The sequence below is a fragment of the Vigna unguiculata genome, chromosome 9, assembly GCF_004118075.2.
Source record: "Vigna unguiculata cultivar IT97K-499-35 chromosome 9, ASM411807v1, whole genome shotgun sequence".
NCBI lineage: Eukaryota > Viridiplantae > Streptophyta > Magnoliopsida > Fabales > Fabaceae > Vigna > Vigna unguiculata.
The window spans coordinates 2087328-2102597 of record NC_040287.1 but is presented as its reverse complement, the minus strand read 5'-3'; the positions used below and the strand labels follow the sequence as shown (position 1 = coordinate 2102597).

General features: G+C 28.0%; 1 protein-coding gene across 1 annotated transcript; it reads left to right on the top strand.

Moving 5' to 3' along the window:
* Positions 1-10606: 10606 nt before the first annotated feature.
* On the top strand, positions 10607-12286 carry LOC114162697 (nifU-like protein 3, chloroplastic). Its single transcript, XM_028046656.1, has 4 exons — positions 10607-10871; positions 11001-11121; positions 11449-11747; positions 11954-12286. The coding sequence occupies exons 1-4, from the start codon at positions 10770-10772 to the stop codon at positions 12143-12145; spliced, it is 714 nt and encodes a 237-aa protein (XP_027902457.1). The 5' UTR covers positions 10607-10769; the 3' UTR covers positions 12146-12286.
* Positions 12287-15270: the final 2984 nt, after the last annotated feature.

The window sequence follows — 15270 nt, the reverse complement described above, 5'->3', positions numbered from 1 at the left end:
TTTATTCTTAAAGAGTAGAATTATTGTCTTCGTTTTTTCTCACTACAGGAGAAAATAAAACAAAGTGATGTTTCGTTTTAAGAAATCATGAATAGAAAAAAATATTTAAATAAAATATATTATTTCATTAATTAATTCTTTAAAATTCTTTTTTTTATTAAAATAATAGCAAAGAATCAAGTCAGAATTTAGTTTTTCCATGAACTAATTCGTCGATTTTTTGGCGGGGACCATTGATATCTAGAATTTACTCATTTATGCTAACTTCTAGCCATAGACAATGAAAACAAACTAATTTTATAAATAATATACATTAAGTTTATTTAGGAATATTTTTAAAAGATATATTTTACAAGACATCGAGCTTATATGGTAATTATTTTTTTGAAAAAAAGGTATATATAATAAAAATATCTTTCTAACTAATATATATATATATATATATATATATATATATATTGGGAAATCACGCACTAAAAATAATAATCTCTTCAAGCGGAAGCACACCCACAAATAAGAGCAGAAAAATATAAATAAAAACACACAGAAAATTAACGTGGTTCAGCACCTCAAGGCCAACATCCACAAACACTCAACAAAAACATTATCACTCAAAGTGCAATTTTTTGTGGACCAAAATTGCAAACCCTTCATAGTGCAATTTTTCTGGCAAAAACTGCAAACCTTCTAATGACACACAACTACCCAAGTCCCTCATACACCCAAGAGACCTATTGAGTTGTGGTAACAACTCTAAAACCAACTCTTTACTTTTATAGTATTTTTCTGCTGCTCTCTTCTTCATATTACTCGATGTGGGACTTTGGTGAATACCCACTTGAGAACCAACATATCCTCCCTTCACCAAAAGTCTCACTGCTATGAAACAAACATTTGACACACCACCAACATATATGCTTGAACCACTCTTGCCACTAGTGATCCAACAGATATGCTTGAACCACTCTTGTCACTGGTGCTATGCACAGACTCACTGATGATGACAATCTTTCCCATCAACGGCCCTCACCGCTTTGCACATCAGACTCGTTGTCGGCAACTTTTACATCATTGTCACTAACAATTCACTGATACTCAAAGGGAATCCATCATAACGCCACCTTGGTCAAGCCACGACACGGCCACAACACAACGACGCAACATTGTTGACGAAGCATCGCGTGAGTCATGCAAAACACCACCATTGGACATTTCGAGCTCCACACTCACCATGCAGATCCAACATTATCAAACATCGCAGTCTACTGGACACAACAACACAGATTTGTAAACCGTAGAGCACTTTCTCCATGCACATGTCGCAAACCATGACTCACACATATCAGATCTCCATGGTACATCACTCATTAGGCCACATGAGCACCATTTGCAACCTCCTTCGTAGATCTGGGAGCATCTCACAACACATGAACTCCACTACCACTGTTGGGAAATCACGCACTAAAAATAATAATCTCTTCAAGCGGAAGCACACCCACAAATAAGAGCAGAAAAATATAAATAAAAACACACAGAAAATTAACGTGGTTCGGCACCTCAAGGCCAACATCCACAAACACTCAACAAAAACATTATCACTCAAAGTGCAATTTTTTGTGGACCAAAATTGCAAACCCTTCATAGTGCAATTTTTCTGGCAAAAACTACAAACCTTCTAATGACACACAACTACCCAAGTCCCTCATACACCCAAGAGACCTATTGAGTTGTGGTAACAACTCTAAAACCAACTCTTTACTTTTATAGTATTTTTCTGCTGCTCTCTTCTTCATATTACTCGATGTGGGACTTTGGTGAATACCCACTTGAGAACCAACAATATATATATATATATATATATATATATATATATATTCTCAGAAAGAAAAATTTAATATTTAACAACATATTTTAATCATAAATTTAAATAAAAATACAATGCATATTATTCATAAATTTTAAACAAAGTGCAAATAGTCTATTTAAATAGTGTTCAATGATAATTTACAAAAAAAAAATGAAGATTTTTTTAAAACTCGTTACCTATAGGTATTCATTTATAATATTCATTTTCTATCCATTGCGGATTTTATCCTTAAATACTCACGAATACAAATTTTTTTGACACCCAAAAATGATAGTAATAGTATTGATAGTGATACTACTACTATTAATAATAAGTAATTATTGTGGTAAAACATTGTTTTAAGAAAATGAGGAGTCAGTGACAATAATAGTAAAAAATGGTAATGGATAAAGAGTGAATGAAAAGATATAGTTTATGATGAAAGTGTTAATTAATAATCACAATGATTATAATATTTATTATAATTCTAACAATAATTATATACATAGTTAATTTAAAGATGATTATCATTATTAACTAGTATGATGAATTATATTTTCTAAAAATAATATTAATATAATTAATTATTTTCTTAAATTTTAACTTCAATCATACATGTCTTTCTTCTTTTATGTTTTAAGTATTTATATCACATGTTTTCTTCTATCATTCAAGCACTTACTTATATCACTTTTTTTTTCATATACTAATGAATATAAAATAACATGACGTGCATATAAAAAGAATTGTTAGAAAACACAACATACGCATTAATTTCTTCATTGAACAACAATCTTAATTTTAAATTTTCAATCAAATAATTGAGATAAACTTCTATATCACTTGTTGGATGTATTGAATATTTCAAGTGTTTATATCATTTTTTTTTCATATAGACAATGTTCTTTGACTAATCATGATGTAACTAGTCAAGTTCTTACATTTGAAAAAATCATTATGAATATAAAATAACATCAAGTGTATATAAAATGTTCGCTAAAAAACTCATTAAACACGTTAATCTCTTCATCGCAATTTGGTCATGCGTTGAAAAATTGATTTGAACTGAATCTATTTCATCAATAAAGAAGTTAATATTACTTGTTTATCTTTGAACATGAATTTTTTACTTCTAAATTGATTTTGAAATCAAACATATAACCATTCTGTGTTGAAAAATCAATTCTTCATCAATGTGACGCGAAACCAAACGCACATTTTTAATCAATGAATTGAAATAAATTTCTATATGATGTCTTGAACTATAGATAATCATAAATAACATAATGTATTTATGCTTTATGTACAAATCTATATGTAAGTTATAAAACAGTATCATTAGAAGTAAGTTCATGTGATGAATTTTTTTAATTTGCACTATGAACGTTGTATTGTATCTTGAGTTATATGGTTACTCTAAATTGTACTATAATTTTTAACACAATTAAATAGTTAACATCCAAAATTCTAAATAAAAGTCTTAAGTGTAATCTAACATCTAAATATATACCTCAATAGGTAAATAACTAAGTAACATTAAAGTTACTTAGTTATCATTTTATACCATTCCTTGATGAGAACTGTCTAATAAGCTGCTTCATAATATTAATGTTTAAAATAAAATATAAAATTATAATCTTAAAAAAAATGAATGATAATTCATTTTAAATTCATCATCTAAAACAATGTAAAACAGAATCGAATCTAAAGAGACATTTTATCAATCAGTTTGTAAGAAAAATAAACATTGTTCAAAATATAAACTATGTTGGGTGTTTGACCTCACAAAAAGGACTAAAGATGCTTGTTTGATGGGTGGGTATTGTATGTTGAAGTTCCAATTTTTTTTTTTCTCAACGGAACTTACTTAAAATCATATAAAATAAATATTTTTATAAAATCTTGTTTATAGCACAAAACTTACAAACGGAAACAAAATTGTCACTAAAACAATACTAACTCAATTATAAACAAAAGAAAAAGAAATTTTTAATTTTTTAAATTAAGAAATTAAATGTAGACAATAACTACCAATTATACTTGATTACAAAAATAAAATATATTAACATACAAAAAATATTTTAAACTATAAGAACCACCGGGAGCTAACAAGAAAAATTAAATTATTTACAAACTAAAAACAATATATTAAAAATAATTTTAAACAATTTTTTTTGTAAACATTTCTAGAAAGGAAAAAGAACTTTTTTTATATATAACTTAAGATTATAGCTAATACACAAATTAAAAATAAAATTTTTAAAAAGTATATAAAGAATAAAGTTTCTGCATTATGAACTAAAATTTTAATTCACAAACAAATTTAGTATTAGAAGTGGACTTTAAGCCTTTAATTCAATCCCGTATAACCGATTTGTAAGGTAAAAATTGTATCTATTTTTATATTATGAATTGACTTTATTTGTAGTCGACGTAAGAATTTCAACATTTAGTTTCATTTTATTTTTTTATAAAAAAGTTTTATCCAAACAAGTTACTATAAATATAAAGGTAGCACTCATATTGTTTATAATATTTTCTTGGTCATCGATAACATGATGAGATCATCCCCACCGAAACAAAAATAGATTCTTTGAGCACTATAGAAATCCAAATAAGTGCATAATGACTACTCACATAAACCTTCTCTTTCCCTCTTTACTTGCTACCATCTGGGTTACTTCACCATTCACAATTGCTTCAGGTTTTGGCAGTTTCCGAGAAAGAAAAAAAAAAACTACTTAATTATGAACCAATTTGGTATTTAGAATGTTCTTGTCAATGTGCCCCACCCCTACCTCAATTATAGAATGTAGTTGAGGAAACAAACCTCCTTAATTTAACCAATCAAAACACCCACACAATCTAATAACAAAAATCTTCAATTGGATCTAAAAAAACGTAGCAGATTTTTTTACAACCCTGTGGCCCCCCACTGTATAAAAATATTAACTTTATACATGATTGGTCCCTTCAAATTAGTTGTTCACAAAATTTCAACAATTGTGTGCCACTTTGTTGTGTAATAATATATATAAATAATACAAGGGTCACTCACTCTCACATGGATGCCTTGTTGATAAGGTGTGACCAGAAAAATGTGTGGGGTCGAAACACATTGTGGGGGTGACAATTGTCACTCACCCAACCTTGTAAAATGTTCATAGTACTCCTCTTATCATGTTCTGTCTAAGTTCCAACCAGAGTGCAGAAGATCTAATGTTCACTTTCTGATTTGACATGTTTTGGGATCAGTTGGTGTTGATTAGTTAAGATTTTTTTTTTCTTTCTTTTTTTTTTCTTCATGTGGCTTCACTAATAGGCTTCTGGTTTGGTTGATTAAAGAAGCAATTGACTCAGGATTGAGCTTTTTGCTTAAGCATGCTAAGTTAAAGTCACCTTTTTTTTTTTTTTCTTTTGATTGATCACAATGCCCAATGAGAGCATATACATTACTTCAGATAAAAGGGATCCCATGACCATCATACCTTTATTATATTTATATCATATAAAACATTATTTTAATATAGGCCAACCTGTATATATTTCAACCAAAAGCATACATTAAATTAAATTAAATTAAACCCAGTGTTACCATCTTTGGAATTAGTATCACCTTCCACAAATCACAGTTTAGTTGTGCTACAGAAAAGCTAAACTATAGTTTTTTCATGTGTTTGATGAAAAACCAGAAGATTTTTCTAAATTCGTTAGTACTATTAAAATATAAAAAGGTGAACTTTTTAATAAAAAGAAAACATGTGATTTTACTAAATTTTAACTGGGTTTTTTTATATATTTATTTTTGGAAAATTAAGAAAAAATTACGTGACTTTTTTGACAAAAAAAATTTCTGAATCCGAATCTATATATGTGTCTAAAATGGGGTTCTGAAGTTGAAAATGATCTAAAATTTGTAATGGGAAAGTCAAAACACTATTGATTTTGTGGTGTCTAAAATCTCCATGACAGAAAAGCAAAGTTGTTTATGTTTTCTTTGAGGTAATCTAATTCTGGTGTGACACAAGCCACGCCTATAAATAAATTATTTTATAGAATGTGTTTATAAGAAATAAATAAATAAAAAAAATATAGGGAAAGGAATCATCACAGAGGTTGGTTGATGAAGTAAAAATATAATTAGCATGATGATTAATTATTCTGAAAAAAAAGAAGAAAAGTTTGGATCCAATTCAGCCTCCACATTCAATGCATCAGATTCTGGTTAGGAGTTCCCCACCAAGAAAGATTAAAATAAGAACATAAAAATTGATATTTAAAGGACAAAAGGAATCTCTCCATTTTGGGATGAAGGCTTATCTTCTCTGGATCCAATACCCTCTCTTCATTTATAATAATATCTTCCACTCCTTGCATTCACACTTCCTTAATCTTCTATAAACCCTAATCCTCAATTATTGTTCACAACATTATTCTATTTATCTACAATATCTTTCCTTCTCATTCCTCATTCTGTCATAAAATATCAAATCAACAACAAAGTGCTTCTATTCGTTACAATACAAGGACACTCTTTTCTTTCACAGACTGCCTCTCACCTTTTTTTCTTTTTTCTTTTTCATTCAAATTATTGCTTTTCTCTTTCATCATTTGAATTAGATTCTACTACAAAATTCCATGCATTGCATACCCTTAGGGCATACCAAACCTTAAGATAATTTTATTTATTTATTTATTTATTTATTGTCGTGTTTGGTGTTCTTTTTATTTGGGGGTGAAATTTTATTACTATTTTTTAAGAGTAATTATGTTATTGGAGTTGCAAAGATCCACAATAAAGTTGGTGTTGTGTTACCACCACATGGAGGAAGCATTGAGTAAGGGTTGTATTGTGATTTAGAAAGAAGGGAACAACAGACAAGAATCTGAAACTTTGATTGCATTGTTCTTTTGTTCTTAAGGAATCTGTTTATTTTTAAGATATCAGAAAATTAAATTTTTTCGAACAATCTGTCCATGTGTTTGGTGAATAGATCCATTGAGTTTAGAGGGGCAAGGAATGTTTATTAAGATTAAGGATGCTTTTTCTTGATGTAAATGTAAGTAAAGATTAACACTTTTTTTTTCCTTTGATATATTAATTTAACATGAAAAGGGTTTGATAAAAAAAAGTTTTCTTTTTTCAAACCCAAGATTTATTTGTTAAAATCAAGATTAATAAAAATCTTTCTATATATGTCTCCAAATTGAAAAAAAAAAAAAAGTATGAAAAGTTGGTCATATATATATAATTGGCCTTGTTTGTTTGTGAAGTCTTTTAAGATTGCTTTTTTGTTAATCTTAACTATTATCTTTAATACTTATAGTCCATAGTTTTTATGAAGAGACTTTCAAAACTGGAAAGAATAAAGGCTTTTATGAAAAAAAAAAAAAAAACCAGGTCATTAGTTCACTTGTAACCATATATTTGGTCACAATAATAGAAAGAATTTTACAATAACTTTCCGACATTAAGTTTAAACTAATAAAAAATTTCTTAAATGAATGAAACTCCTTTTCTATATTACAGTGCAATTATAATATTAATAAAACATTTTTCAATTTCTGTGTATTATTTAGAAATTTCCGTACAATTGACAAAAAAAGACCAACAAATATAGTGCTAACAACTTTTCACGAAAACTTTATTTTTCTTCAAAACACTATATACCCTTTTGAAATTTTTATTAATAAAATAACCCTTTTTGTATAATATTATTTATACATAATTTATTTATAAATATCTATATTTATGTTATATCCATATTATATTATACAAGCAAAATTTATTTTTGTTTTGACCCCTATAACTGCTTTCTCAATTGAGTGGTTTTGGGACAAATTCAATTATGTTGCTCTTTGTTGACATAAAAAAGATTTAATAGAACTACATATATTATATGCAGCCATAACTGAAAAGAGGTAGGTCATGCCACATACATGAAATTTTGAAGAGGAGAAAGACAAAAAATTAAAAGGAAAAAAAAATGTCCATATTGGTGTCTAATCACACCTTTGGTTTTGATTCCACATTGCAGCATAGCATATATATGAAAGAGTAAAATGAGATTAGGTTATAAAAAAAAATAATAAGTTGCATTATTGATTTGGAAAATGAAGATGAAAAGGAGGGGTGGGGGGAACATCTCTTTTGGTCGGATAGGATAGGGTTACTTTTTTTCTTGGTCAAAAGGAGATAGATATTCATGAGTTACAAGTCTTGTTCCATGACTTAGATTGTGCTTCATACATTTTCTTGCATTGCATCTCACTCACTTCATTTTCTTTTTCTTCTTTTTTCTTCTTTCTTCTTCTTCTTCTTCTTGTGGCCAACCTTAGTGACAATACCAAAGCAAGAGTGTGTTGTGTTTGTGTGTTTAGTGGCTAACTTGACATGACCTTTGTGGCTAATTCAGTGCTCCACAACCTACCTCCCTCATTCACACTCACATCATCACTTCTTTCTTAACCTCATCTTTCTCAACAATTCAAAAAAAAAAAAGTTTCTAAACCATGTGTTCAATACCTTTTAATTTACAAAAAGATTAATAGTATTTGATTACATATCAAAGGTTTGATGAATGTTTCAAGAGATAATTTACTTAAACATATAATAGTAATGAGACATAAATTCAACTCATATAAGAAATTGATACCACTTTCAACTGGTTTTTGTTCTTATATATAAAATATAAACTTACAATAATGAATTTATAAAACATAATCTAGATAAGAAATTGATACAATTTTCGACTCAAAATCTTGAAATAGTAGGTTTTTTTAATTTTTATTATTATATGTTAATTAATTTTTGGGTTAAATATGTTTTTGTCCCTCAACTTTCAGTAAAAATTGGAATTAGTCTCTCTTTGAAACTTTAACCTAATTTATTCCCTCAACTTCAAAATTGCGTAGATTTAGTCCTTTTAACAAAATTTTGTTAAGTTTATTTGACGTTTCAAATGCGTTTCATGATAGTTTCTTAACTAATATTGAAGAAAAAATGTGTCAAATAATGTAAACATTTCAAATGCTATCATGAGATGCGTTTGAAACTATAAATAAACTTAACAAAATTTGCTTGAAAGGACTAAATTCACGAAGTTCTGAAGTTTGGGGACTAAATTGGACTAAAATTTCGAGGAGGGACTAATTCCAATTTTTATGAAAGTTGAGGAACCAAAAATATATTTAACCCTTAATTTTTTTTATCTTTACTCTATGTGAGTCTTAAATTTATAATTGAATTTTTGATAATATTTCGTACTCTAATTTCCAATAAAATTTAACGGATCATTTAATTAACATACAACCTAAATCAACTATATCATGATTAAGGTTTCTTTGTTTTTGTACAATTTCGTGGTACTTGTATTGTGTGAATCAGGATTAACCATACAATTTAATATAGATTACTTCTTAGAAAAAGTTTTGTAACTAATGAGGTAGGTGAGTGGAGGGAGAAACATGACATGGTTTGAAGAGGAAGAAATGTAGTTGAAAAAGTAAAGTTTAGGGTTTGGTGCATTTCTGAAAAGCTTGTTCGTACGTTTTAACATTTTCTTTCGATTGATCTGTTTTGGTCTTTGTTTCCTTGTCCTGGCCCAGAAAGATAGATTTGTTGTACTGATTGGACTTAAATTACTTCATCTTGGATTTTTCTTCCACCATCTTCTAAATCAAAGTTTTATCCTCGGTAATATAAATCTTACAAATACCACTTTTTCTTTTGATCGGAGAGATTTCTTATATAAATAATTGTTTTTAATGTTAAAATATTTATATTTGTGGAATTTATATTAAAATAATATTTTTCACTTTTAGAAGATTGTTTATATATAACAATCTGACATTAAAGGTTAAAAGATAAATTCATAATTTTCTAATTGAAATATTTAACCAATAATATTCATTTTGGTTTATGTGTCAAAGCATCCCGAAATATTTCTATCAAATACCTACAGAACATTTATGTGAATAAAGAACATAAACAACTTTGTGAAAGAGAGCTAAAGTACCCAAAAAGCTATAAATTAATTGTTTAAAGTAAGATTTTCCAAAATGCTGCTTTAAAACGATTATTAATTTAAAATAGACGGGTTTGGTAATAAATTTTCTTTTTTTTTTCAAACCCAAGGTTCATTTATTTTTTTTTTATTTTAATATATATTTAAAAGTTCGTCAAATAAGTTATTTTATATTTTACTCGTTATTTTGTTGTTAATCTTAATTGCTCATTGTAATATTTACATCGATAACAATAACATAAGCCAGTAATATTTGTAGAGAGACTTACAAATAAATAAAAAATAAAAAAATTACGAAAAGTTAGAGTTAATATTTGTTATCACATACCTGATCATACACAAAAACAAATGTCTTATTAATATTCGGACATTAAATTCAAACTATTAAAATAATTACTTTAGTGAATTAAATGTCTTCCCTATATTATAATTTACACATTTTAAAAGCATAAAAAATATTTTATCCAAAATGATAATTCCTTATAATTTAATAAAAGGGGTGAAAAAAAGGGCAAGAATAACAGTCACCTTCATTCAATCCCAAATATGCAGTCTTGGGCTCTGCAATTTGATTTGTGGACTGTTACTTCCTCCACCTCCGTATTTTTGTTCTGCAGCTCCATACATCTCGAAATTCCCGTTTTGTCCTTCCCACATTGTGCAGAATTTGGCTTGCATGGTTCAGTTCTGACCACAGACTTTATTATATTATTTTCTTTTATCATCACAAAGAATCAATGTCAGCCAATCAAGAAACGCGAGCTATCAGCTTCTCCTTCTCTGCTACTGATATCAAAACTGAACATTGATACAACATTTTATATAAACCAAAATAATTTCAGTTTCAGATGTTCAAATTCTTATGGTAGTTTTCTGTGTTATCCACTCACACTCAGATGTTGTTGGGTGGTGCACTTTCAACTTCAATATCTCAAAGCCTCAATGCAACAAGAACAATTGCAATGTTCTATCCAACTCACCGATTATTGTCTCTTAAGGTACGTTTCTACTTTGCTATTAGTTCCGGTTATTTCCCATTTTTTTTTTGTTTTATACCAGGATTCTTTAGTTTGGTAATGGGCACGTCTCAATTCGTTGGTCTGTGATTCAATTTTTTGTTTTTCTAGAACCCAGTGGCAAATACCAGAGGATTTTCGTCAAAAGACACTGTTTTTATCAGGGGTCATCAAATCAATATAAAGCAATTTTTTGGGGTTATCTCGGATCGTGCTCGACTAAGCAAAGCAGGTGCTGGTTACTCCAATGCATTCATTACTCAAGATGTTCATCTGTTAGAAAATTGAATAATTACACTGATTGTTACTTTACCATGATGCTAAATGAGTACTGGAATTTTACATCATAAATGTTTTCCTGCAAATGTTACAAGTCTGAAGTTGGTTAGTGTTGTGAATTATTAAATTTGCCTAATGAGAAAAAAGAAATGGGGTTTGACAGTGTGAGTAATGCTATTTGATGATGAATTTCAATTGTGCAGCAAAGTAGGTTTGAAAGGGTGTGTGTGAGTAGATAGATATCATAGTTGATTGTGGCACTCACATTGTTATGTTGCAGGATTTGTTGTTTCCCCAATCTGTGCACTGCCACTGACAGAAGATAATGTGGAGAAGGTTTTGGATGAGGTAAGGCCTGGCTTGATGGCTGATGGAGGGAATGTGGCATTACATGAGATAGATGGTCTTGTTGTTGTCCTCAAGCTACAAGGGGCATGTGGATCATGTCCTAGCTCAACCATGACATTGAAAATGGGAATAGAAACTCGCCTCAGAGACAAGATACCTGAAATCATGGAAGTGGAACAGATAATGGACACTGAAACTGGTCTCCAGTTAACAGAAGAAAATGTAGAAAAAGTATGGGAAACTTCTTGCACTGCATAATTTAATGCATTTCTACAATTTCATCGGCCTCTTGAATCACTAATTTTCATCTCATCTAATGCAACTTAACCACAACTTTTATGTTATGCAGACATGTTGTAGGATTCATAGTACTAGTCAGTACTTGCTGTTGCTTAAGGTATTGGATTGTTGGTCTTTAAGGTTGTTAATTTTTTCAGGTTCTTTCTGAAATTAGACCATACCTTGTTGGCACTGGGGGAGGAATATTAGAGCTTGTTGAGATGAATGATTATGTTGTGAAAGTTCGGCTAAGTGGACCTGCAGCTGGGGTTTCCACAGTTCGTGTTGCCTTAACACAGAAGCTGAGAGACAAGATACCTTCTATTGCAGCTGTGCAACTAATAGACTAATGTCACATTCACATACAATACAAGTTCTTGTATATTTTTGATTTATGTGTTGCAAGATGAAGTAGAACCAATCCATAGAAAGAACATGTAAATTTTTGTCTGGAAAAAAATATCAATGTCAGTTAGTTTTACAGGGTTTAATGTTGTTGGTTCCCTCCATTTTCTTCAGAATATTTTACTATAGAGCTTCAGAAAAAAATTTCCTCTCCATTTTCGTTTCCAAAGACTATTTTATTGGTTTGATTTCATTTCATGTATTACACACATTCATTTCCAACTTTTGTAATTCGAATATGACACAATCTTATAAGGGTTGGATATCTTCATTTAGGATTGTATTGATACTCATTCATTTCTTCCTGCACCCATCACAGGCTTTCAGAAATTTTGATCTGGAATAGGGATGGGATGACTGTTTTCCGAAAAGATATTTCCGGAATTGGTATAATATGTTCCGGAAAGCAAAATCCAATTTATTGGGTGCAGAAAGGAATTTGATGGGTGCACGAAGAAAAACCTAAACTGAATTAGACCATTCTTGGCCCAACCAATTTAGCCCGTGACCAAAATGGACTTGGACCAGCTTGTTCTATAGAATAATTAGTTATATTTTAAAGTTAAAAGTAATTCCTTTTAAAACATATATTTAATGACTACAAAAGTTGTCTGGATAATAGTACTAAATTTGATTTGAATGCTTGATAGTAAATATAAAAAAAAAAACTATAATTAATGAATTAGGATATCTCATTATTTACAATTTTAATAACACGTTATGGATGATTATTTTTATCTATCAAATAAATAGAAATATATTTATAACATTTATTATGATAAACACATCTACTTTACTTTTAAATATTTAGAAAATGTGATTTTTAGATAAGTGATTCTTTTACGTGCATGCATGGATGGTTTAACTTCCCTTACGTGTTTCCCTTACCATACCCCACTTTCACTTTCAATATCTTGAATAAAATTGTGTATTTAAGGTTCACCAGGTTGCTTTGTTCCTGAATAAAATTTTTGAGGTGTTATAAACTCTTCTTATTTTTTCTTGTTGAACATAAATATTGTCCAAACTCGAAGCCTTCTAATTAATATATCTTTTAAGGTTGAATATGATCCCTGACTTTTTACCTTTTCCAAGTTGAACAATATTATAATTTATTTTATTTTATTTTAATAAATATGATAATTTTAAATAAAATAAGAAAAATGAATATCATTTTATTAAAAATATAGAAAAGATAATTTCAAAAGTAAAGGAATGATTTAGTATAATATTTCGGGAGATAAATATAATTTTCATTTAATTTAGTATCAGATCAGCCTATAAGAGATGGTTGATGTTGAAAAAATCTACTAAATTACGATGTGAAATTAACGTAGGGATCCACTTTTATTATTCAGTAACACTTAAAAACTAAAATCGTTCGGTTAAATATGAAGACTAAAATTAATTTAAACAGATAAAAAAATTAAGGGGACATATCTGTAAGATTTGCTGAATTAAAAAAAAAAAAAAAAAACTCTTCAAATTAACAAATTACCGTTATATTTTATCGTACATTTTGAGATATTATTCAATTTAGAATGTAAAATCTATCATAGATGAAATTCTTGAAAAACATATAAAAAAACAAAAGAAAAAAAATAATATTTAAATTACTTTAGGCCTCAACTTTATATAAAATTATTAGGCAGATAATAACATTAGTTATGTTGTTTTTGCAATATACTTCTCTCCCTTTATAAATTCTTCCCCTTAATTTTTTTTATCCTCAATGAATTGAAAGGTCAAAGTAAATACAAAAGAGGTAGGGATGATTAGTTATAGTTTTGTAAGGAAACAAGTAAACTTTTCCGAAAAGAAAAAGAAGAAGAAAAAAGTAAAAGAAAGTTAGAAAAAAGAATGGAGTTATGCTTTGTCAGGTTGCATTCTTTTATTTACTTTTTTTTTTATACATAATGTTCACTATAGTTACAAATATTGTTGGTATGATTTTTAAGTTAATTATTTTATCTTGCAAAATTAATACAAGGTGTTGATTTCACTAGAGTATCTAAGAGTTACTTCACATTTAATTATAGGTACTCGTTGTGGACTTTATATAACCTTTTATGATCTCAATGATAGAGTGGTAAAATTTATTTATAAATGTTCTGCAAAGGACATGTTTTGGTTTTATATTCACCATCCTAGTTGCTTGTTAGAGTATTTGTTGGAGTTATTGGTATGTGTAAAGTGTTAGAACTTTAAATCTAGGTTAAATTTTGTCTTTGGTTTTTATTTTGGTTGGGAAATATTAATTTATTTTTTTATATGTATTAATTTCGTCATTATTTTGAAAATTTTGATGTAACTAGATGTCACATGTTATTTCGTGATTTTTATATTTTTTAATTTTAAAAAAATTAAAAATTTGTTAATTTCAAATTGACATCATACCATGGCGATACTGTCATACCAGATGTCATTGCATAGTCTCAATTTGGTCCTGTAACTTTTTTTTGTCTCAAATTAGTTCTAACTTCTTTAAAATTTGAATAAGTTTGTTCTTCTCCAAAATAAAACCAAATTTATTTTTTATATAAATGGTATACAAATATTTTTGTTAAAATTGATGTTTTTAACATGATTAAGTGTACTTAAATTAATATTTTGTATTGAAATTTATCTAAAATTGTTTTAAAAGTGTTATTAGAAAGTAATGCTAATAGAAAAAAAAATTCAAAATCAATTTCAACTAACAAATATGTTAAATCTGTTTATTAATTGCATTTCATAAAATAAAATAAATTTATCAAACCTTTCAACTCTTTTAAAATTTATATTTTACATTGAAATTTATTTGTAGTGATATTTTATTACATCATATTTTAAATATTGTTGTTTAATTTGAATTTATAGTTTAAATAATTGTATATTTTTAAAATGTGTAAAATATAATAATTTTTATACAAATGTTTGAGTTGGTTTAAAAATAACAATTACATAAATTCATATGTAAAATTTTAAAATAATTTTAAACAATTTTATAACAATTTAAAACAAATAAATTTGAAATTTGAAAACAATTTTAAATAAAGTTTAATGAAATATAAATTTGAATAAACTTAAT

Coding starts and splice junctions, on each gene's coding strand:
- LOC114162697 (XM_028046656.1), top strand. CDS start 10,770: ATGTTGTTGGGTGGTGCACTTTCAACTTCAATATCTCAAAGCCTCAAT. Junction 11,122..11,448: donor TGCTCGACTAAGCAAAGCAG/GTGCTGGTTACT, acceptor GTTATGTTGCAG/GATTTGTTGTTTCCCCAATC. Junction 11,748..11,953: donor CAGAAGAAAATGTAGAAAAA/GTATGGGAAACT, acceptor TAATTTTTTCAG/GTTCTTTCTGAAATTAGACC.